General features: G+C 47.0%; 1 protein-coding gene across 2 annotated transcripts in view; it reads right to left on the minus strand.

Annotated features, from left to right (window-relative positions):
* Positions 1–26,449, minus strand: part of LOC139237985 (cAMP-dependent protein kinase catalytic subunit alpha-like) — a 217,238-nt gene that overhangs the window by 167,905 nt on the left and 22,884 nt on the right. Inside the window, exon 1 of one of the 2 annotated variants that reach the window (XM_070867357.1) lies at positions 3,498–4,081. The exons of the other annotated variant lie outside the window; for it this stretch is intronic. Coding sequence (XP_070723458.1) covers positions 3,498–3,699 — 202 coding nt within the window. The 5' untranslated portion in view covers positions 3,700–4,081. Of the gene's footprint in view, positions 1–3,497; positions 4,082–26,449 lie in introns of those variants that run through there. 2 annotated transcript variants of the gene reach the window in all.

Consider the following 26,449-nt stretch of genomic DNA (forward strand, 5'->3'; position numbering starts at 1 on the left):
ATGAAGGAATGGCAATGTCAGGATGGTATGTGACTTGGGAGGTGGTGGTGTTCCCATGCACCTGCTGCCCTTGTCCTTCTAGGTGGTAGAGGTCGTGGGTTTGGGAGGTGCTGCCGAAGAAGCCTTGGCGAGTTGCTGCAGTGCATCTTGTAGATGGTACACACTGCAGCCACGGTGCGCTGGTGGTGGAGGGAATGAATGTTGAAGGTGGTGGATGGGGTGCCAATCAAGCAGACTGCTTTGTCCTGAATGATGTCGAGCTTCTTGAGTGTTGTTGGAACTGCACTCAACCAGGCAAGTGGGGAGTATGCCATCACACTCCTGACTTGTGCCTTGTAGATGGTGGAAAGGCTTTGGGGAATCAGGAGGTGAGACACTTGCTGCAGAATACCCAGCCTCTGACCTGCTCTTGTAGTCACTGTATTTATGTGGCTGGCCCAGTTAAGTTTCTGGTCCATGGTGATCCCCCAGGGTATTGATGATGGGGGATTTGAGTAGCAAGTTCCACATTCTCATCACTCTCCTGAATCCCTTATTGGATTTATCAGCGACTTTCTTATATTTATGGCCCCTAGTTTTGGACTCCCCCATACACAGAAACATCTTCTCTATGTCTACCTTATCGAACCCATTCAGAACTTTAAAGACCTCTCTATCAGGTCACCCCTCAGACTTTTCTTTTCTAGAAGGTGCCCCAGCCTATTCAGTTTTTTTTCTGATAGTTGTACTCTCGCCCGACACAAGACTCCCAAAGCAAGCGCTCTACTCGGAACTCCTACACGGCAAGCGAGCCCAAGGTGGGCAGAGGAAACGTTTCAAGGACACCCTCAAAGTCTCCTTGATAAAAGGCAACATCTCCGACACCTGGCCAAAGGCTACTCTAGGTGGAGGGGGTGCATCCAGGAGGGCGCTGAGCACCGAGTCTTGTCGCCGAGAGTATACAGAAAACAGGCGCAGGCAGCGGAAAGAGCGTGCGACAAACCTGTCCCACCCTCCCTTTCCTTCAACCACTGTCTGTCCCACCTGTGACAGGGACTCTGGTTCACGTATTGGACTGTTCAGTCACCTAAGAACTCACTTTTAGAGTGGAAGCAAGTCTTCCTCGATTTCAAGGGACTGTCTATGATGATGATGTACCCTCTCAGTTCTAGTATCAGCTTTTCAAATTTGCACCGTCTCCAGTGCTTCAATATCCTTTTTTAATATGGAGACCAGAACTGTGCACAGTACTCCAAGTGTGGCCTAACCAAGATTATAACTGTAGTCTAACCAAGGAATAACTGGTCAATGAATATTGAATCTTCTTCAGAAGGAGGGCAATGCACCCTTGATGATTCTACCCTCCTTGATTCCACAGAGGACAACCAAAAGGAGTCTGGTCATTTCTGTGTGAATTTTGTACACTATTGCTGAGAAATATAACACTTAGAATTTTGGGGGGGGGGTTGATGAAAGTAGTGTAGTTGATGTTGCATATATGAACATCCAGAAGACTTTTGATGAAGTGCCACATAATAGACTGGTTAGCAAAATTGAAACCCATGGGGTTAAAGAGGCAGTGGCTGCATGGATACAAAATTGGCAAAGAGGCAGAAAGCAGAGAGTAGTGGTGAACGGTTGCTTTTCAAACTGGAGGGAAGTGTACTATAGTGTTGTCCCCCATGGGTCGGTATTAAAACCACTGCTCTTATTTTAATGATCTGGACTTGGGTAATACAGGGCACAATTTTTAAAGTTTGCAATTGACATAAACCTCAGAAATGTAGCAGACTTCAGGAGGACGTAGAAAGACTGGTGAAATGGGCGCACGCATGGCAGATGAAGATTAATGCAGAGAAGCACGAAGTAATGCATTTTGGGAGGAAGAATGAGAGGCAATATATAAACGGTACAATTTTAAAAGGGGTTCAGGAACACTCAGACCACTGGATTCACACAGAGAAATCTTTGAAGGTGGCAGGACAAGCTGATAAGCTGTTAAAATGATGAGGGGTTTTCAGTAAGAGTTAAGAAAAAGAAACTTTTTCCACTGGCGGTAGGGAGGGTCAATAACCAAAAGGATACAGATTGAAGATGATTGACAGAAGAACCAGCGGGGAGATAAGGAGAATTTTTTTCATTACGTAGCAAGTTATCGTATAAAATTCTGACTGGGTTGGACAGACTGGATGTGGGGAGGATGTTTCCGCTGGCTGGGAAGTCTAGAACAAGGGGTCACAGTCTCCGGATACGGGGTAGGAAATTTAGGACCGAGATGAGGAGAAATGTTTTCACTCAGAGGATGGCGAACCTGTGGAATTCTCTACCACAGAAGGCTGTGGAGGCCAAGTCACTGAATATATTTGAGAGATAGATAGATAGATTTCTAGAAACAAAAGGCATCAAGGAGTATGAGGAAAAAGTGGGAATATGGTGTTGAGATAGAGAATCAACTATGATCGTATTGAATGGCGGTGCAGGCTCGAAGGGCTGAATGGCCTACTCCTGCTCCTATTTTCTATGTTTCTATGATGATCTGAAAGAGTGGAGGAAGCAGATTCAATAGTAACTTTCAAAAAAAGAGAATTCGACATATACTTGAAAAGGAAAAATTTGCAAAGCAATGGGGAAAAAGCAGGGGAGTGGGACTACTTGGATAGCTTTTTAAAGAGATGGCACAGACGCAATGGGCCAAATGGCCTCCTTCTGTGCTGTATGGGTCTATGATTTTCATTGCAGACACTCAATGTCAGCATCAGACATTCCCAAGGTCAGGAATATTCATGCAGAGTAAAGCTCCCACTCCTCCACCCTAACCTCAGAGGAATGCCACCTATAGCGCCAGGAGTAGTTGCAGCACGCTGGGCCGAAACGCACTACAAAACTGGGCCGAGACTGGCTAAAATCATTTTGTGCAGGATCCTTGTAGCTAACAGAGAGACTTGCACTCCATTACTGTCGGCTGGAGTCAAACCCAAATCCTAGAGTCGAAAGGCCAGCCTGCACTACCCCATCCTCGCACCTTTCGAAGAGAAGCCGAGGTAACAAATGACATATTTCTTGATTCACAGGAAGCAGTTGCGCAAACTGGGAAACCTACTGCTGCTCTGAATTCGACACAGCCTTCTCAGTGGCAGCACTGAAACATAAACGCAGCATTAGAGAGAGCTGTATGCTCCCGACATACATTCGAGTGAGGACATGGTGTGCGATGAGCGGGCCGGGTCTGCTGCATAAAGAGCTGCTGCACCTGCACTCGCTCCGAAAGTACAAGGCTGCCTGTGGGCTTTCCATCAGAGCAGTACACAGCAAATTGAGCAAACAGCTTCTCAGTGTTCTTAATTCAGACGTTTCATTACAGCTCAAAGCCCTGCAGCTATGAGCAAATACTCAAATACGCTGCAATTAAGAAATGATACCACATTGAGCATTTAATTAACAGTAGCAGGGGAATTCAGTCAAGCATTAAATTGATCTAAAAAAAGGGGAGCGCTTTTAATACGTGAATAGACACTCACTGTGCAGGTTCCAGGCTAAGCAGTACTCCGACTCCTGTCTGTTATCACTTTCTGAACCTGTCTCAAAGTCCTGTGGAGACCCCCTTGTATTCCTGTTAAAGAGCCTGATGGCCAAGTTCTCAAGTTTTTGCAAGGCAGAGGACATCTTCGACCCTTTGTGATCAGCAGCTTGTTGGCAGGTCACCTCTGAGCACTGATTCATGATTTTAAAACACAGATCCGTAGGATTCTTCGTTCTGTGACTCTTGGCATCAGCAGTTACAGCAAAGAGAAAAAAAAAGGGAGCTAATTTTATCAGCGAGACTCGAGCAACATCCTGGCTTCACTCAGCGAGGCAACTAATGCACAGGCTGGCTGAGCAGTCTGCAGTAAACCGCACACCTTCCTGATACACATTAAAGAGCAGCAGCCCTCAGCAGCACTGATACTGATACACGCGGCTTCCAGCTGGTTACTCAGCGAAAGCAAGAACACAGTAAAAAAAACTTCCTTCTGGCTGAAGGCCAGCGATTTGATAGCTTCAGGCATGCCGCTCTTTCAGTAAACCTTTGGGAAAAAATCAGGCAGAACACGTTCAGTGCGGAGTTTCTGCTGCCTGTTTTGCACAATCACCGAATAGGCAGCCGTGAAGGCAGCAAATGGCAAAGCCTGTAATATGACTCTGAAGGCACACTTTGTAGAGATTAGCCAGCATGTCAATCTGCATTCAGTACACATCTTTCAATTGTATTTCAGTTGGACTTCAAAGCATCGCCCCCGCCCCCGCCCCCACCCAATCAGTATTTCAGATCAGGCAATCAGCCAGAGGCTGGTTGACGGTGCAGTTTGGAAAACTAGGGAGGGGGGCACAAGGACATCAGTGGGAATGATGCCACTGTAAACACCGACAACAAACACCTAACTAGCACCAACTCTCTCACTACCAGCAGCTGTTCAATTCCACAATGAAGCAGGATCAGTTTGGGATTAATTGCCACTTCACTAGTACATGTAATCAAGCAGTCTACATGAGCTGCTTATCAGACCACTAATAGCCAGAGCGGAGGTTCAGAAAATAAGCAAGATGATAACGATGACGACAAATTTTCATTCTGTAAATGGAAATTCTGTTTTAGGTGGACAGTGTAGTTGCAATGTTATATTGGGCTCGTGTGGTAGGCACTGGGTAAAATGGCATTTGTTAAGGAGTACTCGCCGTTGGGCCCTGTGCTCCCATCCCCAGAACCAGTGGCTGATGATGTCAAGGGGTATGGCGAGAAAGCAGGAATGGGGTACTGAGGTTGCATGTTCAGCCATGAACTCATTGAATGGTGGTGCAGGCTCGAAGGGCCAAATGGCCTACTCCTGCACCTATTTTCTATGGCGATGCAGAGCAGGACCAGAATGGGAAAAGGGAAGTAGGAGCAGGAGTGAGACCAGAACTAGGCTATGGGAAGCAAAGGTGAGCGGAGACATGACCCGGACCAGGCCACGTGAGAAAGGGGAGGTGGGTACAGTCGGTAGAACGAGAGCTGAAATTACTGACTATTATATTCTATGGTTCTATGGGCCACGAGAGAACATCTCCACAGGCCGGGGCTATAAATAGAGCTGGAGCACCAGGCCCTGGGCCATCGTGGGCCATCCCGACCTGCGAGAGAACATTTTAGATTTAAAACTGGCAAAGTATTTAATTGTATTCATTTAAAAAAAAATTCTTGCACAGAAAATAAGGGCCACTACAGGATTTTAATTCCAAACTAATATTTTTTCTTATAATTTTTAAAAACTTGAGAAGAGTTATTGGGGGGGGGGAATAATGACAAACAGGGAATTTGAAATCTGGTCGCCTTGTCCGTAGGGCTTCATGCTCCCCGTTTACCACATTACTTTTCTTAAAAATGAAAAGGTTTCTTAAAAAACTGAATTTCTTTTTAAAGTCCGATATTAAGAAGCAAATTATTTTAGTAATCTTAAGTATGGTATTAGCAAAGCAAATCAAACGTCAATATCCAAGTTGGATATCCAGGCCAAAGCCTCCGGTGTAACAGCGTGGATATCTTGTAGTCTGCCTGTGAATGTCCTCCGAGGGCAGTGCTCGATGATGTGCTCCAGGGTCTGATTAGGAGCTCCACAGTCACATGAGGGGGATGCTTTAATCTTCCACCTGTGGAGAAGGAGGCAGCATCTACCATGACCGGTTCTGAGACGATTGATGGTTGTCCACTGTTTGCGAGGAAGGTTTGATCCTTCAGGTTGTATTGTGGAGTCCTCTGTAAGGAATCCATTCCATATGACGCAGTTCTTCCAAGCATTTAGCCATCGGTCATCAAGGCTGAGGGGAGATCGCTGAAGGGCTTCAGCGACGGTCCAAAAAGGCCTTCTAGATTTGAGACGGGGTGGTGGTAGGTTGTTCAAGTCGACCTGGATCGGCAGGTCTTTGCTGGTGTAGCGGTTATATTCTCTGGAGACTGCATATTCGCGGTGTAGGTGTGGTGGTGCGATGTTTGCAAGCACGGGCAACCAAGGTGTTGGTGTCGACAAAAGCGTACCAGTGATAATTCTCAATTATTTTAGTGTTTTCTGCTTTCAAAACTGTGCTTAAAAAAAGTAGTAAGCCCACATAGCAAAGAGGGGACTTGAGTAACTTTACAATTACCTGGACAAGGGATACGAGGTAGGTGGGAAAGCAAAGCAGAGCCAGCTAAGAACTAACTGCAAGAACACGAGCTGTCATTTCATACTAAATGTCGCTTCAACTTCATTTTATTGTGAACATGCTGCATTAAATGGGAAACTGAATTTAGAAAGAGCGAGCGAGCACCAATACCCGGATCAAAATGTCCTCCCTCCCCTGCCCCACCCACCCACCCCATCATGTTAAATTGCGTTAATTGTTTTGTAACATTGGAAAATGCACAACTTTCAGCACAGCAATTTACAAAGTGGAATTTATCATAATGCACGCACAGTGAATGAGCCATGTTGAACACTCCCGTAATAATGGAGCCGAGTTACTTCTGACAAAGCTCTGAAACTGAACAAGGCAGTAAGGAAATTCAGTTGTGATGGAGCAGAAAAGACACCAAGGGGAACTGCGATTCAGCGACAAAACCCTCTAGGCTACTGTAGATAGAGTGAGGGAGTGCTGAGTTAGACTCTACAGGAGCAACGGGCAGACAAACACCTTCCAAAACTCTGCTGCCCAGTATCCTAACTCGTATCATGTCCCGTTCACCCATCACCCTGTGCTCGCTTACCAGCGTTGGCTCCCAGTCCAGCAACGGCTTGATTTTAAAATTCTCATCCTTGTTTTCGAATCCCTTGCCCCTCCTATCTCTGTACCCTCCTCCAACGCTACAACTCTCCGAGATCCCTGCACTCCTCCAATCCTGGACTCTTGCACATCCCCATTTTTAATCGTTTCACCGTTGGCAGCCATGCCTTCAGCTGCCTAGGCCCTAAGCTTTGGAATTCTCTCCCTAAACCTCTCTCTCCCCTCCTTTAAGGCACTTATTAAAACCTAGCTCTTTTCTGTCCCAATATCTCCTTATGTGGCTGTGTCAAATTTTTTGTGAGATCACTCCTATGAAACACCTTGGAACGTTTTACTGTGTTAAAAGGTGCTATATAACTAACTTATTACACAAAATATGCTAGATGAGAGAGATAAACTTGCATTTATATAGCGTCTTTCATGACCATCATCATCATCATAGGTAGTCCCTCGGAGTCGAGGATGACTTGCTTCCACACTAAAAGTGAGTTCTCGAGTGACTGAGGAGTCCAATGCAGGACCTACAGTCTCTGTCACAGGTGGGACAGACAGTGGTTGAAGGAAAGGGTGGTTGGGGAGCCTGGGTTGATGCACGCTCCTTCCGCTGTCTATGCTTGGTTTCTGCTTGCTCTCGTCGATGGGACTCGAGATGCTCAGCGCCCTCACAGATGCTCTTCCTCCACGTTGGTTACTCGTGGGCCAGGTATTCCCAGGAGTCGGTTGGGATGTTACACTTTGTCAAGGAGGTTTTGAGGGTATCCTTGAAGCATTTCCTCTGCCCACCTGAGTCTTGCTTGCCATGTCGAAGCTCCACGTAGAGTGCTTGCTTTGGGAATCTCTTGTCAGGCATGCGGATGATGTGGCCCGCCCAACGGAGCTGATGGAGCGTGGTCAATGCTTCAATGCTGGGGATGTTGGCCTGACAGAGAACACTGACGTTGGTGTATCTGTCCTGCCAAAAAATTTGCAGGACCTTGCGGAGGCAGCGCCAGTGGTACTTCTCCAACGCTTTGAGGTGTCTGCTGAATGTAGTCCACATCTCAGCCATATAGCAGGACGGGTATCACTACTGCCCTGCAGACCATGAGCTTGGTGCCGGATTTGAAGTCCTGGTCTTCAAACACTCTCTTCCTCAGGCGACCGAAGGCTGTGCTAGCGCACTGAAGGTGGTGTTGGACCTGATTGTCAATGTCTGCTCTTGCTGACATTAGGCTTCCGAGGTATGGAAAATGGTCCACCTTGTCCAAAGCCTCGTTGTGGATTTTGATAATCGGGGGCATCAGGTTGGTAGAGGACCTTTGTCTTACGGATGTTTAGTGTAAGGCCCGTGCTCTCATACGCCGAGGTGAAGGTGTTGATGATGGCTTGTAGTTTGGCCTCCGAGTGTGCGTAAACTCAAGCATCGTCTGCGTACTGTAGTTCAATGACAGAGGATGGGATGACCTTGGATCTGGCCTAGAGATGGCAAAGATTGTTCTATAATTTAGCTCCACTCTGGCGGGGAGCTTGCTAAGGGTGCGATGTAGCAGTGCAGCAAGAAAGGTCGAAAAAAGCGTTGGTGCTTGACCCCAGACTTCAAATTGCTGTGAGCTGCAGATATGGTTTGACTAACTTAACACAGTGACTTGGTGCAAACTATCTCTCTCTCGCTTACCTGTTTCTGTCACCTTCACGTTGCTGGTTCTCTTCTGTTGGTCATTTTCTTTCTCTTCTCTCCCCCATTTTTTTCTCTCTGTGCTCTTCGCTCCCCTTTTACGTGGGAGGCGGAAGGAGGCGAAGGGAGCTGCATATTCCATTGACGGATGAGGGTAGCCATGCATGGCCACAGACTATATGTTTAGGTGGTGGGGGTGGGTGTGGGGGGTGTGGGGGTGGGTGTGGGGGGTGTGGGTGGGGGTGTGTGGGTGTGGGTGGGGGGGTGTGGGTGGGGGGGTGGGGGTGTGGGTGGGGGGGTGGGGTGGGGGTGTGGGTGTGGGTGGGGGGGTGGGGGGGTGGGGGTGTGGGTGGGGGTGTGGGGGGGTGGGGTACCCAATAGCGCTGAATGCTGGGTTGGGTCCCTTACTTTCAACAAAGGTGATGAAACAAACTCTGGTAACTACAAACCCATTAGCCTTACATCAATAACTGCCAACATAAAAAGCAATGATCATTAGGATAAAACTTGATTATTACCTGTATGAAAATAACCTTGTAGATGACTGCCAACACTAACATCCTTGATTTAAAAATTGAAATTATATCCCAAATGGACGTCTTAACATGTTAGTGCTGGGGCTCCTACTAATTTTTTTAAAAATTTGTTCATGGGATGTGGGCATCGCTGGCAAGGCCAACATTTATTGTCCATCCCTCGAGAAGATAATTGTGAGCCTTTGCAGTGCATGTGGTGAAGGTACTCCCACAGTATTGTTAGGGAGGGAGTTCCAGGATTTTGACCCAGCGACGAAGGAGGAACTACGATATACTTCGAAGTCAGGATGGTGTGTGACTTGGAGGGGAACGTGGAGGTGGTGGTGTTCCCATGGTGGTGCTGCCCTTGTCCTTCTAGGTGGTAGAGGTCCTGGGTTTGGGAGGTGCTGCCGAAGAAGTTGCTGCAGTGCATCTTGTAGATGGTACACACTGCAGCCACGGTACATCAGTGATGGAGGGAGTGGATCGGGTGCCAATCAAGCGACCTGCTTTGCCCTGGATGGTGTTGAGCTTCTTGAGTGTTTTTGGAGCTGCACTCATCCAGGCAAGGCTACCAAACTCCTGACTTGTGCCTTGTAGATGATGGAAAGGCTTTGGGGAGTCAGAAGGTGAGACACTCACTGCAGAATACCCAGCCTCTGACCTGCTCTTTGTGCCACAGTATTTATGTGGCGGGTCTAGTTAAGTTTCTGGTCAATGGTGACACCCCCCCCCCCCCCCCAACCAGGATGTTGATGGTGGGGGATTCAGCGAAGGTAAACCCATTGAATGTCAATGGGCGGTGGTTAGACTCTTGCTTGTTGGAGATAGTCGTTGCCTGGCACTTGTAAGAACATAAGAAATAGGAACAGGCCATACGGCCTCTTGAGCCTACTCCGCCATTCGATAAGATCATGGCTGATCTGATCATGGACTCAGCTCCACTTCCCTGCCTGCTCCCCATAACCCATCTCCTTATCGTTCAAGAAACTGTCTATTTCTGTCTTAAATTTATTCAATGTCCCAGCTTCCACAGCTCTCTGAGGCAGCGAATTCCACAGATTTACAACCCTCTGAGAAAAGAAATTTCTCATCTCAGTTTTAAATGGCCTCTAGTTCTAGTCTCCCCCATCAGTGGAAACATCCTCCCTGCATCCAACTTGTCAAGCCCCCTCATAATCCTATACGTAGCAGGAATGGCATGAATGTTACTTGCCACTTTTCAGCCCAAGCCTGAATGTCGTCCGGGTCTTGCTGCATGCGGGTATGGATTGCTTCATTATCTGAAGAGTTGCAAATGGCACCGAACACTGTGCAATCAGCGGACATCCCCACTTCTGACCTTATGATGGAGGAAAGGTTATTGACGGAGCAGCTGAAGATGGTTGTGCCTGCAGCAATGTCCTGGGGCTGTGCTGATTGATGTCCAACCACCACAACCATCTTCCTTTGTGCAAGGTATGATTCTAACTAGTGGAGAGTTTTCCCCACCGATTCCAATTGACTTCAGTTTTACCAGAGCTCCTTGATGTCACGCTCGGTCAAATGCTGCCTTGATGTCAAGGGCAGTCACTCTCACCTCACCTCTGGAATTCAGCTCGTTTATCCATGTTTGGACCAAGGAGCCAAGTGGTCTTGGCAGAACCCAAACTGGGCATCAGTGAGCAGGTTATTGGTGAGTAAGTGCCGCTTGATAGCACTTATCAACGACATCTTCCATCACTTTGCTGATGATCGAGAGATAGGGCGGTACTTGGCCGGATTGGATTTGTCCTTTTTTTTGTGGTCAGGACACACCTGGGCAGTTTTCCACATTGTCAGATAGTGTTGTAGTTGTACTGGAACAGCTTGGCTAGAGACGCGGCTAGTTCTGGATCACAAGTCTTTAGCACAACAGCCGGGGCCCATAACCTTTGCTGCATCCAGTGTGCTCAGCCGTTTCTTGAATCACGTAGAGTGAATCGAATTGGCTGAAGATGGTTAGGAACCTCAGGAGGAAGCTGATATGGATCATCCACTCGGCACTTCTGGCTGAAGATAGTTGCATATGTTTCAACCTTGTCTCTGTCACGTGCTGGTCTCCATCATCATTAAGGATGGGGATATTCATGGAGCCACCTCCTCCCGTTAGCTGTTTGATGGTCCACCACCATTCATGACTAGATATTGCAGGACTTTGATCTGATCTGTTGATTGTGGGATCGCTTAGCCCTGTCTATAGCATGCTGCTTCCGCTGTTTAGCATGCATGTCGGCCTGTGTTGCAGCTTCCCCAGGTTGGCACCTCATGTTTAGGTATGCCTGGTGCTGCTCCTGGCATGCTTTTCTACACTCCTCATTGAACCAGGGTTGGTCCCCTGGCTTGATGGTAATGGTAGAGTGAGGGATATACCAGGCCATGAGGTTACAGGTTGTGGTGAAATATAATTCTGCTGCTGCTGATTGAGCCCACAGTGCCTCATGGATGCCCAGTTTTGAGCTGCTAGATCTGTTCTGAATCTATCCCATTTAGCACGGTGGTAGTGCCACACAACACGATTGAGGGTGTCCTCAGTGTGAAGACAGGACATCGTCTCTGCAACGACTGTGCGGTGGTCACTACTACCAATGCTGTCATGGACAGATGCATCTGCGACAGGTAGATTGGTAAGGGAGAGATCAAGTAGATTTTCCCCTTGTATTGGTTCTCTCACCACCTGCCGCAGGCCCAGTCTGGCAGCTATGTCCTTCAGGACTCGGCCATCTCGGTCAGTAGTGGTGCTACCGAGCCACTATTGGTGAAGTCTCCCACCCAGAGTACATTCTGTGCCCTTGCTACTCTCAATGCTTCTTCCAAGTGGTGTTCAACATGCAGGAATACTGATTCATCGGCTGAGGGATTCTGATCTATAAATGACCTGCATTCAAAAATGCAATGCAGGTTAGTCAGATAATTGAGCGAATAGTCAAATCTGATGAAGCAGCCAAGGAGATGTAGGAAGACCTAGACAAAATTCAAAACATGGCAGAGCTATAACAGTAGAAATTCAACATACACGTGTGAGATGTTACTTGTCAGAAAAAAAAATGGGGAGCATACTTACTCAATGAATGAGGTTGAAGGAATGAGAGAAGAGGCTGAAAAGATGTGGGAATGTTAGTAAATGCAGTACTCAGTGTATCAAGACATTGTTGAGCAGCAAGCAGAATGCTGAGTTACCAGAACAGTACAAGGTAGATTTTCCTCTTGCCTGCACCTGGTGGTGCTGGGAAGAGGACATCAGGTCTCGGTGAAGTGCCTTGGGACATTGTTCGGTGTTAAAAAGTGCTATATATGTGCAAGTATATGTGCAAGTTGTTGTTTTAATAGAATCATCTTCAAGACAAACATCGGGAGGACAAAAGTCATCAGAACAGGTCCAGATGAGAGGGTTAAATGGTGTCTTCATGGTGACTAAAAGGTCCAAGGTATTAATCGTTTCACAGTAACTCTCTCATTTGCCTTGGTGGGTGTTTTGGTGATTTTTTTTTTAAATGAGAGCATGATGTGTTTATCACTCCTCCTGCAAAGACTGCTCTCCTGCTCACAACACCTCCTCTTCAATTTCTTGCTGCTCCTCAGTCATGGCGGTCAGACTTATTATTTGGTGTGCGTAACTCCACAATAACGTCCGAAACCCTCAAATGGGTCACGATGCAAATCCTCGCTGAGTGAGCTAAACGTTTGCAGCAGGCCAAAATCATTGTCCTGACTCGCCATATAACTTTAATAGCTGTGCTCTCCTGTTACTGGCAGTCGCCTATAAGCATCATCAGCCGTGGTTGTTGTCATCATCATAGGCAGTCCCTCGAGGTCGAGAAAGACTTGCTTCCACTCTAAAAGTCTCTATCACAGGTGGGACAGACAGTCGTTGAAGGAAAGGGTGGGTGGGACAGGTTTGCTACACGCTCCTGCCGCTGCCTGCGCTTGTTTTCTGCATGTTCTTGGCGATGAGACTCGAGGTGCTCAGCGCCCTCCCGGATGCACCTCCTCCACCTAGGGCAGTCTTTGGCCAGGGACTCCCAGGTGTCGGTGGGGATGTTGCATTTTATCAAGGAGGCTTTGAGGGTGTCCTTGAAATGTTTCCTCTGCCCACCTTGTGCTCGCTTTCCATGTAGGAGTTCCAAGTAGAGCGCTTGCTTTGGGAGTCTTGTGTCAGGCATGCGAACAATGTGGCCCGCCCAACGGAGCTAGTTGAGTGTGGTCAGTGCTTCGATGCTGGGGATATTGGCCTGATCAAGTACGTTAACGTTGGTGCGTCTGTCCTCCCAGGGGATTTGCAGGATCTTGGAGACATCGTTGGTAGTATTTCTCCAGCGATTTGAAGTGTCTACTGTATATGGTCCACGTCTCTGAGCCATACAGTCGCCAAGAAACCAATCTTGCCAACTTACATCCTTGCCTCCAAGTTGTTGTAATAGAATGTAAAACCCCTTCAACTTATTTCCACGGCAAATAATAAGCCACACAAATGGTACTTAAACTCGATAACATATTTCTTCTGGGCGTATGCATGACCATTGAGGGGGGGGGTGTGGCGGGGGGGTTGTTGAAGGGCTGTGTACTCCCTATTTTCTTTTTGCATGGGTTAACCAAACCAAAAATGATAATGGATGAAATCACCATATGGATTATGGTTCAAAAGACTGCCATAACCCTCAACCCCCTGAACCAAGAGACCCAAACCCTGCACCTTCCAAATCCCAGAGTTGTCATGGATTGCTCGGCCCCCAACTTTTGCTATGATGGTGCCTCTCTGGTTCCCATAGAATCATAGAAATTTATAGCATGGAAGGAGACCATTCAGCCCATCGTGTCTGCACCAGCCGACAAAGAGCTATCTAGACTAATCCCACTTTACAGCTCTTGGTCTGGAGCCCTGTAGGTTACGACTCTTCAGGTGCACATCCGTTTAAATGTGGTGAGGGTTTTTGCCTCTACCACCTTTCAGGCAGTGAGTTCCAGACCCCCACAACCCTCTGGGTGAAAACATTTTCCCTCAAATCTCCTCTAAACCTTCTACCAATTACTTTAAATCTATTCCCCCTGGTTGTTGACCCCTCTGCTAAGGGAAATAGGTCCATCTTATTCACTCTATCTAGGTACCTCATAATTTTATATACCTCAATAAGGACTCCCCTCAGCCTCCTCTGTTCCAAAGAAAACAAACGCCGCCTATCCAATCTTTCCTCATAGCTAAAATTCTCCAGACAACATTCTCATAAATCTCTGCACCCTCTCTAGTGCAATCACATCTTTCCTGTAATGCAGTGACCAGAACTGCACACAGTACTCTAGCTGTGGCCTAACTAGTGTTTTGTACAGCTGAAGCATAACCTCCCTGCTCTTGTATTCAATGCCTCGGCTAATAAAGGCAAGCATTCCTTGTGCTTTCTTAACCACCTTATCTTGGCAAAAATATATTCCTCAAATAGAACTGAATATCTAAAACAATATCCAACAAGACAAAACACAGTGTAGGCAATAAACTGAGATTTTCTGCTTCTCGTTACTTACGTGGAGAGAATTATATTTTTGATATATATTATACTGACAGAAACTCAAAAGCAGGTGGCAGGATTAAAAACTGCATCACGTCTTCTACAAAACATGTACAGCTGTACGGTTTTGTTTTCAATGTCATCTGAAGAGGACATGCGCTGCATTATTAGACAACGGCTTTGCAATCTCGGCCCATTAAAAGCAGACAGGCGTGAAAATAATCAACAACACATTAAATTCACTCACCAAGCTCAGAGTGCTATCCCCACAGACACACACTGGGCAATGGGAGCTTCTATCCCCACAGACACTGGGCAATGGGAGATCTATCCCCACAGACACACACTGGGCAATGGGAGATCTATCCCCACAGACACACACTGGGCAATGGGAGATCTATCCCCACAGACACACACTGGGCAATGGGAGATCTATCCCCACAGACACACACTGGGCAATGGGAGCTTGCAGGGGTATAAACAGCATTGACTTTACTGAGGACATTCAGCTTTGGATTTAGTGATTACCTTCAGACCCTCTGTCACGGAGATACACAGGCTGGTGTCTCTCGGGTAGGGGAGATACCCGTACACCGAATGGTGTCTCTCGGGGTGGGGGAGATACCCATACACCAACTGGTGTCTCATTGGGCAATGGGAGCTGTGTCCCCACAGACACACATTGGGCAATGGGAGAACTATCCTCACAGATACTCACTGGGCAGTGGGAGAACTATCCCCACAGACACACACTGGACAGTGGAAGCACTGTAAATCATTGACCAATATTATTCCCTAGCTTGTTATGAAAACAACAGTCACTGAACAACACCACAGACGATAAACTTGTATCTATTATAGGATATACATTATTAACACTGGGTCAAACACATATTGTGCACACACTTCAGGAATCAGTCTTGGGTATAACATTTTTCAATGTTCACGTTTACTGTCACACTTATTCGAACTAGTTCAAATTTCATACTCTGAGAACAATAAATCACAAATGTGGCAAATAAAAAGGAGAGTGTTACATTTCAATTGAAAATAACCAATCCAGAATGAGCAGTCAACACAGGATGCCGAACCAATGAAACAGTTTAGAAATTATAGCTTCTCTACTAAACCAAGAACGTACCACTGGAAATTAAATTCGTAACACAATATAAAGGCATAATAAAGTACAAGTTTACAAGATGGTTACTCTTACCTATTCCGCAATGTTTTCTGTCATCAAGATTCCTCCATCTGTCATCAAGATGTGCCTGAGAATCCTGACTCGAGTTTATAGGGAGTTACAGAGAGCCAGCGAGGTGGCAGGTCCCAGTGACAGTGTGTGCCCCACTCCTCTATCCAACACTCACCCTAGCACAGGATTACCGCTGACTGACTGAACAATGCATTCGTGTCTACAATTGTCAGCAAGACAAAGTGTGCCAGTACGTGATGGAAAATTATATGCAGAGAAAGGCAGGATACTATTTTAGGGCTTTTAAAAGTAAACAGCATGATGCATAAATTTTTGAACTTTTGTTGACATTAACAGGGAAAAGCAATTTAAATGTACAAACTAGCAGTTGCTTGTTCATGCCAGAACCTGCCAGGACACGCAATCTCTTCCCTTCATACATATCTGCACACATCCTCTCATCCCACTACTCTAGCCCCGATTACTACTTCCCCTCCATTATCGGTCACAATTCTTTCAACTACTAAGCTATCGCCCTTGAATACTCTCCCCGATACCTTCCCCTCCTTCAAGGCTTTTTTAAAAAGAAATTCACTCAGGATATGGGTATAGCTGGAAAGGCTAGCATTTTTCTAGTGTGCTACCTTACCGTACAAAAAAAAAAATTATCCGGTCATTATCGCATTGCTGTTTGTGGGAGCTTGCTGTGCGCAAGTTGGCTGCCACGTTTTCCACATTACAACAGTGACTACACTCCAAGGATTTAATTTGCTGTAAAGCACTTGGAGACGTCCGGTGGACGTGAAAGGCGCTATATAAATGCAAGTCTTACTTTCTTTTACCTGTCAGAAGCGCAGTCTGCTCCCCGTGATTTTCTATCCATTAAAATTGCTCAAATGTTGTGGGCATCACAGCTAAACCTGATCCTGTGCTCACACAGGCACGTTACAGAAAGGAACCGAAGAAAGATCAAGAGCGGGGACGCCCCCTCCTCCCTAGCCAGAGGTGCTGAGGCCAACTATGGCACTCTTACAACCTCCCTTGTCTTCAATCCAATATGGTACTGTCAAAGGCCAATATCAATCCTCACATAGTGATAGTCAAATCCAGAAAAGGAGTAAGTGAGTTCATATCACAAACAAAACAAATTATTCAATATTTTGGGACCAGAATAGTCCTAGTCAACAGGAGCTGTGACAAAAGTCTCAATATACCCACTAACCACAGAAACCTCAAGGGCACAGTCACTCGTATGCTATCCACTTGGTATCACCAGTGAAGATGTTCATCATCAATCAACATATATACACTCCATGGAATAGTCGAGGCATCAGAATTATCCTGTACTGCATACCCTGCTCTGCTTTGGTATGCCAGTGTAGTGCCAATGGGACGGAGAGTATGGGTATTTCACTTTTAGCCAGGGTTCATCTCTCCCCAGAACAAGCCTGTTACAATGGTACTGACATGCCATGTAGCCCAGAACTGTAGCATGGATTTCATTCCATCGCTGTGCAGACAACAAAGGTGCCAATGCATTATGGGTGCTTTCTCTGCAATGGCACTCTGCTGTTACTGGAGGGAAGAGAAGCACCAGCCCTGTGAGAGTCGAGCTGACTAAGCAGGCCCAACTCTCGAGGGGTCACAGTGTATCCTGAAGCTGCTAGCTGTAGTCTCGGAGAAAGTGCGAGTGTGAGCACTTACTGGGTTCAGCGATTGCACCTGTCCCCAGATGGTTAACTGAGGCTTGCTCGGATAATCGCTCAGGGCAACAAGAATTAATACTGGGAAGTATTAGATACTCTAAAAATAACAGGCAAGACATGTACAGTATGTGGAAATGGGATGTTAAAGTTAGAACGGGGCAGTGATGTCAGCTAATGCCACTTATTGACTGACACAGATGAAGATACCATTCCAACAAACAGCACATGGGCTCCCATTCCCTTTCATCTCCATTCACTCCTTTTGAGTAAACTGGTTTGGTTTAATATTTGCTCTTTTCTCTATTCCACTGTGACTATGGAAGCTTGGGCACCACGACTCTCGGATACTCTGCCCTCCCAAATCCTTACCCCGACCCTTCAGTACTCCTCGAACTCCTACTCTCCTGCAACCGTCCCTGGCTTCACTGCCTTCGAGATAAGCCTACAGCTTCCCTCTGTGCCTTTCTTGTCATCCTCCGACGGGCCCATTGAGGCACTGGTCGTTGCCTCCTTACGAGCAGCAACCATCCTATTCTCCCGCTGACCTTCCCGCCCGCTGGGGGTGAATCTTGCCAATCTCCTTCCCATCCAACTTACCCCTCCCACTGCTGACCCTGTGGACTCTGCCAGTGGATCAACCATTACCGCATCTCCCTCCAGAATGTCTGTTCACTTGTGAACAAGGTCCTTGCCATCCATAAGCTTACTGTGACTGATTGCATCGACATCATGGCCTTGACGGAAACCTGACTGAAGGGTGATGACACCTTCCCCCTAAACAAAGCAAGTGCCACCACTTGCACTTTTCCAACTTATTTGCCAGTCACGAGCCTAATCCCTCAACACATCAAGATGCCAATGTTGAGGTTAAGGCGGGGGGGGGGGGGAACAAAGAATACGAGCAGGCACGATTTAGGGAGACCAGAAGGACAGCGAGTTCAGGGGAAATAGGGCAAGGAGAGCCAAGGTGGAAATAGAAATCATTAAGGATGAGTTGCTTAGTGCAGAGGGAGCAAAGGTATTTTGGGGTGTGCCAGTAGACACCGAGTATTTTAAAGGAGAACATAAGAACACAAGAATTAGGAACAGGAGTAGGCCATCTAGCCCCTCGAGCCTGCTCCGCCATTCAACAAGATCATGGCTGATCTGGCCATGGACTCAGCTCCACTTACCCGCCCGCTCCCCATAACCCTTAATTCCCTTATTGGTTAAATTGAGGGCACGGAACAGGATACAGTGCTTGAGGGAGAGAAAGCTCGGAGAATAGAGGGAAGAGACTACGGTGTGAATTGGTGCCCTGGATCACACTGCCATCCTGGCAGTTTGGGCGGAGCAGGTGTTGAAAATAAGGTGCAGCAAGGACAAGATGCCATCACCTGTGAGCCAAGTTTTGGTCAAAGCAAGGATGTTAAGAATGTCCATAATAAGGTCATGGATAGTAAGGGCCTTGTTCATGAATGAATGGACATTCAGGAGGGAAATGGAGAATGAGGGCGGTGATTGATTGAGGTGCTGACAGTGGGACAGGAAGGAGGGTGCTGAGGTTAGAGCCCAGTGGGTGCACTGGGCAGGAAGATCAATGAAAGAGGAGGATGGGGCAGTTAGGGTTGCTACTCATAAGGAGGCACTGATGGATGCCCTGATGCCCCTTCAGAGAAAGCAGAGAGGCACCCTGCCCTCGCTTTGCTCCTCCTCGCCCTCTCTCCATTTCCAAGAATGTCCTAGCTGCCCTGTGCTTGCCCCCTCCCTGTCTGCCCACGTGCTGAAGGAAGTGGCACGATACCAAACATCTGGTGTAAGGAGATAAGAGAAAGTATCTTTACAGTGCCAAGATAAATTTGTTTAAAGTAAGGCAATGGTTTGAATGACGCAGCAAGAGTGCAGGCTTAAAAATCTTATATTGCATATGCATAAAACAACACGAGAATCATCATCATCATCATCATAGGCAGTCCCTCGGAATCGAGGAAGACTTGCTCCCACTCTTAGCATGAGTTCTTAGGTGACTGTACAGTCCAATACAAGAACCACAGTCTCGGTCACAGGTGGGACAGATAGTCGTTGAGGGAAAGGGTGGGCAGGGAGCCTGGTTTGCCGCACGCTCCTTCCGCTGCCTGCGCTTGATTTCTGCATGCTCTCGGCGATGAGACTCGAGGAGCTCAGCGCCCTCTCGGATGCACTTCCTCCACTTAGAGCAGTCTATGGCCAGGGACTCCCAGGTGTCAGTGGGGATGTCGCACTTTATCAGGGAGGCTTTGAGGGTGTCCTTGTAACGTTTCCTCAGCCCGCCTTTGGCTCATTTGCCGTGGACGAGTTCAGAGTAGAACGCTTGCTTTGGGAGTCTCGTGTCTGGCATCCGAACTATGTGGCCTTTCCAGTGGAGCTGATCAAGTGTGGTCAGTGCTTCAATGCTGGAGACGTTGACCTGGACGAGAACGCTAATGTTTGTGCATCTGTCCTCCCAGGGGATTTGTAGGATCTTGCGGAGACATCGCTGGTGGTATTTCTCCAGCGACTTGAGGTGTTTACTATACATGGTCCATGTCTCTGAGCCATACAAGAGGGCGGGTATTACTACAGCCCTGTAGACCAGAGCTTGGTGACAGTTTTGAGAGCTTGGTCTTCAAACACTCTTTTCCTTAGGCGGCCGAAGGCTGCACTGGCGCACTGGAGGCGGTGTTGGATCTCGTCGTCAATGCCTGCTCTTGTTGATAGGAGGCTCCCGAGATAAGGGAAGTGGTCCATGTTGTCCAGGACCACGCCGTGGATCTTGATGTTTGGGGGGGGGGGAGGGGGCAGTGCTGTGCGGCGAGGACAGGCTGGTGGATGTTTAGCGTAAGGATCATGCTTTCATATACCTTGGCAAATACATCGATTATGTCCTGGAGTTCAGCCTCGGTGTGTGCACAGACGCAGGTGTCGTCCGCGTACTGTAGCTCGACGACAGAGGTTGGAGTGGTCTTGGATCTGGCCTGGAGACGGCGAAGGTTGAACAGCTTCCCACTGGTAGTTTAGTTCCACTCCAGCGGGGAGCTTGTCAACTGTGAGGTGGAGCATGGCAGCGCGGAAGATTGAGAAGAGGGTTGGAGTGATGACGCAGCCCTGCTTGACCCCGGTCTGGATGTGAATTGGGTCTGTGATGAATCCGTTGGTAAGGATCATTGCTTGCATATCGTCGCAGAGCAGGCGGAGGATGGTGACGTACTTTTGGGGGCATCCGAAACGGAGGAGGACGCTCCATAGATCCTCGCGGTTGACCGTGTCAAAGGCCTTTGTAAGGTCAAAGGTAGCCATGCAAAAATCATGACCGTTGTGCCCTCGAGGGGACAAAATCCGCACTGCGACTCCGGGAGGAGCTCCTCGGCTACAAACACAAGAATGGTCAGCACCTGAAAGGCGTAATGTGTGAACCACCTCTTGAACAGATTGCTGAGTTCACAGGCAACTGTAACATGCGACAATATCTCCCTAAAAGAAAACAAGGAGGACAGGAGAGACAGGCGTTTGATCTGGATTTTTTTGTTAAGTTTTTGCTAAAATATATTAAACACGGGTCACAAGTGAGAGAACAACTTACTGCTCATATCCTCACAGAAGGTAGTGCAACTATCAGATCTGGTGTCATGCTGATGTGAACGTCGGATACCTTGCTCAGTCCAGCAACACTGTAAGCATTTGTCAATAGTATATTTTCACTGTCTATATAGTTTTGAAACCGAGGAAAATGTTTTCCAGCAGAATTGATTGGAATGCTGCTTCAGTTGCATCCCTGTGTGGTTTGAAGATCCAGGTTTAAAGGGTCAGAGGTGAAGTGTTTCAATGAATTAGCGTGATGAACAAAATCAGCAAATATCACAACTATAGCTCAGAGTTACTGCCACAAAGTCACTTCCATGTCACAGGAAACAGTTGGCCTACAGAGCAAGTTTGTGACAGCTCAGTTGATTCCCAAATACTGTGCGACAGTCGTAAGGTGGACCAGCACAATGTGCAACGGCACTGCATGGTCCTGAGCCCAACTCAAAGACTTGCTCCTAGCAATCTAAACTGTTACAACGATTCCCCATATCATTCGGCCAGTTTACCCAGACATCAGCGGAGGAGAAACATGGAAGGTAACTAGCTTTGACCCCCAGTCCGCTGATCCCAGCCAAGGTACATGGCCGGTGCGCACTTCTGTCCAGCCACACAGGGACAGTGTGTGCATTTCACCAGGTTTGGGCACGTGTGAAAGTATAGGCCACTGTGCACTGTCAATTTTCTGCAGGAAAGAAGCTAATCACCCCAATTGTGTCACAATAGGCTACTAGTGAATCGGCCAGACATTAGCAAAACAATGGTCATCGAATTTAGCTGATTACATTAGACTTACTGACGTGATCACCTCAGACTTACTGGAGCCAACTCGTCAGTTTAAGTTAGAACAGAACAGGCAGAAGAAAGGTATAAAGATAGATAGGTTCGAACCGTCCATAGTGAGAACCTAGGAGCAATACTCGACAGAAGTAGGGGCCAGGGAAGAGACCCTTGACAGAACAGTGAAGTAGGTGCCAGGAAGAGACCCTTGACGGAACAGTTAGTACGGACCAGACCTATTGGGTAACTATAAAGTATAAGTACTGAATCTTGTATTTCTGTATTAAACAAACATTAACGGTACCGCCATTGTCTAAGTGTGTCATTTGAAATTGAACTCAAGAACCGTCGCAGGCAACTACTAGTCACACGACTTGCAAAATTGCCATTTGAGCAACATTGGCGACCCAGGTGGGACAATTCAGAGTTAAATCTATAGGAAAGACATAGGGGAAATGGCAGGAAAAAGTGGAATCTCCCAGTCATGGGAAGAGCAGTTTAACCAGTTCAGGGGATGGCTTGAAACAATGAGCTCACCCGGATTTCCCAGAGGAGACTCATTCTTCGACAAAACTAAAAAGGAAAAGAAAAGGAGGGAGTCCAAATGTGTAAAATAAAACATAGAATTTGCTACTATGGATGTTTGAAAAGATATGAAATGTACTGTGTGTGATGGAAGGAGAGAGAAAACAGGGAATTATAGACCGGTCAGCCTGACATCGGTAGTGGATAAAATGATGAAATCAATTATTAAGGATGTCATGGCAGCGCATTTGGAAAGAGGTGACATGATAGGTCCAAGTCAGCATGGATTTGTGAAAGGGCAATCATGCTTGACAAATCTTCTGGAATTTTTTGAGGAGGTATCCAGTAGAGTGGACAAGGGAGAACCAGTTGATGTGGTGTATTTGGACTTTCAGAAGGCTTTCGACAAGGTCCCACACAAGAGATTAATGTGCAAAGTTAAAGCACATGGGATTGGGGGTAGTGTGCTGACATGGATTGAGAACTGGTTGGCAGATAGGAAGCAAAGAGTAGGAGTAAATGGGTACTTTTCAGAATGGCAGGCAGTGACTAGTGGGGTACCGCAAGGTTCTGTACTGGGGCCCCAGCTGTTTACATTGTACATTAATGATTTAATCGAGGGGATTAAATGTAGTATCTCCAAATTTGCGCTTGACACTAAGTTGGGTGGCAGTGTGAGCTGCGAGGCGGATGCTATGAGGCTGCAGAGTGACTTGGATAGGTTAGGTGAGTGGGCAAATGCATGGCAGATGAAGTATAATGTGGATAAATGTGAGGTTATCCACTTTGGTGGTAAAAAGAGAGAGACAGACTATTATCTGGATGGTGACAGATTAGGAAAAGGGGAGGTGCAACGAGACCTGGGTGTCATGGTACATCAGTCATTGAAGGTTGGCATGCAGGTACAGCAGGCGGTTAAGAAAGCAAATGGCATGTTGGCCTTCACAGCGAGGGGATTTGAGTACAGGGGCAGGGAGGTGTTACTACAGTTGTATAGGGCCTTGGTGAGGCCACACCTGGAGTATTGTGTACAGTTTTGGTCTCCTAACTTGAGGAAGCACTTTCTTGCTATTGAGGGAGTGCAGCAAAAGTTCACGAGACTGATTCCCGGGATGGCAGGACTGACATATCAAGAAAGACTGGATCAACTGGGCTTGTATTCAGTGGAGTTCAGAAGAATGAGAGGGGATCTCATAAAAATGTTTAAAATTCTGACAGGTTTAGACAGGTTAAATGCAGGAAGAATGTTCCCAATGTTGGGGAAGTCCAGAACCAGGGGTCACAGTCTAAGGATAAGAGGCAAGCCATTTAGGATCGAGATGAGGAGAAACTTCTTCACCCAGAGAGTGGTGAACCTGTGAAATTCTCTGCCACAGAAAGTTGTTAAGGCCAATTCACTAAATATATTCAAAAAGGAGTTAGATGAAGTCCTTACTACTAGGGGGATCAAGGGGTATGGCGAGAAAGCAGGAATGGGGTACTGAAGTTACATGTTCAGCCATGAACTCATTGAATGGCGGTGCAGGCTCGAAGGGCCGAATGGCCTACTCCTGCACCTATTTTCTATGTTTCTATGTCTCAGTGTGAAAGGTAAAGTTAAAAGCATGTGGATGTTTTTTAACTTGTCTTTAAGTGTGTGTGTCTGGATAGGTTTTTTTCCAACTGGCACTGGTTAATTTGAAATTGGTTTGAATTAATTTGGAGTTATTGAGGTGAATTAACCTGTGAAAACCAGATTTATTACGATGGCCATGGCAAATTTTTGGTTGGTTTAAATTGTGTGAAAAACCTCGTGTTCCGGACATGAGGCAATCACATATATTTGGTATTTTAAAATGTAAAAAATTTCTGACTAATTCACGAATGTGGACCAGTGGAGAAAAGGGTGTATGCTGCTATTATGCATGAAAGAGAGAACCATTGTAATGTGTAAGCTATCGGTATGCGTGTTTGTGCCAAACATTTTAAAATGTGAAAAAGGAAAATAACTCTCTGCACCAGACTTCAGAAAGCAACACCTTTTTGCAGAGTTGAATGTAAATATTTTGAGCATTTTAAAATTTTAAGAAAATTTTAAGTTTGGAATTTGAGTGGATGTTTCCCTCAGTAACAGAAAGGGGATCAGGATTGATGAATTAACCCATTGGGCAGGTATGAAAGCCACAATGGAGTTTCTGTTTTTTCTTCTAAGCAGGATTGCAATGGCAAGATTACCAAGAGGGGTTGTTTAACATGGAAGTGACTTCAAGGTGTTGTCGAACTTGAACTTTTGCTGATGGTGCAAGGAGAAAAAACTCCAGTAATGTTCAAGAGTTTGAACTTTTTATCTGCAATGATGGATCTCAAATGTCGCAGCATGGTGACAAAATTGAACTCAAGACGTTGCTTTTTTAAAAAAATGCTTGGAATCAATAGTTTGGAGTCATGCGTTATTTTTCACGATATTCGACAGGGAAGATAAAGGACTTCCATCCAAATGCAGTACAGATACCTTTTGTTTTGTTAAATCACAAAGGCTGTATTGTGTTCCTAACACAGATAAGACTGCACACAGGGAGGTTAAAGTCTTAATAAAGACCTCAGTCTTTATTAAGACACTCCAGAGTGAGGAACAGGCCTTAGGGGCCGTCTTATATACAGTGCTCCCAAGGGATGCTGGGATTCCTTGGGACTTCAGGGGATGCACTCCCTGGTGGCGGAACATGGGAGTGCAAGCTTTACAGATACACAACATCACTCCCCCCCAAAGTCAAACTGAAAATTATTTACAAGGTGAGGCAGTCGGGAGCCTTTCTTTCCCTGGCGGATCGCCCCGGTACAAATGTCTGTTCTGGTGTGTTGGCTGTGTCCTCGCTGCGCTGGCGTGTTGTTGGCCCTGCAGGGCTGCTGGGTGAGCCTGGCCTTGCTGGGCTGTTGGGTGTGATGGCTTCAATTTCCTGATCCTTTGGGTGTGTGTTGTGGGCTCGAAAAAGGTGGTGTCTGCGGTGGGTTGTTCAGGGCAGTCTGTGACCCGCAGCCGAGTTTGGTCCAGGTGCTTTCTATTTGTCCATTGTCTAGTTTGACTACAAATACCCTATTCCCTTCTTTAGCTATCACCGTGCCCGCGATCCACTTGGGACCATGTCCATAGTTTAGCACATACACAGGGTCATTCAGATCAATTTCCCGTGACATAGTGGCGCGACCATCGTTTACATTTTGTTGCTGCCGCCTGCTCTCTACCTGATCATGCAGGTTGGGGTGAACCAGTGAGAGTCTGGTTTTAAGTGTCCTTTTCATGAGTAGCTCAGCCGGGGGCACCCGTGAGCGAGTGGGGTCTCGTGCGGTAGCTGAGCAGTACTCGGGACAGGCGAGTTTGGAGTGAGCCTTCTGTGACTCGTTTAAGGCTCTGTTTGATTGTTTGTAATGCCCACTCTGCCTGCCCATTGTAGGCTGGTTTAAACAGAGCCGAGGTGACATGTTTGATCCCATTGCATGTCATGAATTATTTAAATTCGGCAATGGTGAAACATGGCCCGTTGTCACTGACCAGTATGTCAGGCAGGCCGTGGGTGGCAAACATGGCCCTCGGACTTTCAATGGTGGCGGTGGTGGTGCTTCCTGACATTATTTCACATTCAATCTATTTTGAAAAAGCATCCACCACCACTAGGAACATTTTACCGAGAAACGGGCCCGCATAGTCGACATGGATCCTCGACCATGGTCTGGAAGGCCAAGACCACAAACTTAGTGGTGCCTCTCTGGCCGCGTTGCTCAATTGAGCACACGCTGCATTGCTGTACACAGGACTCTAAGTCAGAGTTGATACCGGGCCACCACACGTGGGATCTGGCTATCACTTTCATCATTAATATACCCGGGTGTGTGCTGTGGAGATCCAAGATGAAAGTCTCCCTGCCCTTTTTGGGTAGCACTACGCGGTTACCCCACAACAGGCAGTCTGCCTGAATGGACAGCTCGTCCTTTCGCCGCTGGAACGGCTTGATTAGCTCTTGCATTTCAACGGGGATGCTGGCCCAGCTCCCATGCAGTACACAGTTTTTTTACTAGGGACAGCAGAGGATCTTGGCTGGCCGTGACAGGTGATTTATCATTTTCAAATGCTTCCATGACCATCAACAAGTCTGCGGGCTGCGCCACCAACAAGTTTGCATGCTGCGCCATTTCCACCCCCGTGATGGGCAATGGTAGCCGACAGAGCATCCGCACAGTTCTCGGTGCCTGGC

Source organism: Pristiophorus japonicus, chromosome 24 (assembly GCF_044704955.1).
Source record: "Pristiophorus japonicus isolate sPriJap1 chromosome 24, sPriJap1.hap1, whole genome shotgun sequence".
NCBI classification, from domain to species: Eukaryota; Metazoa; Chordata; class Chondrichthyes; family Pristiophoridae; genus Pristiophorus; species Pristiophorus japonicus.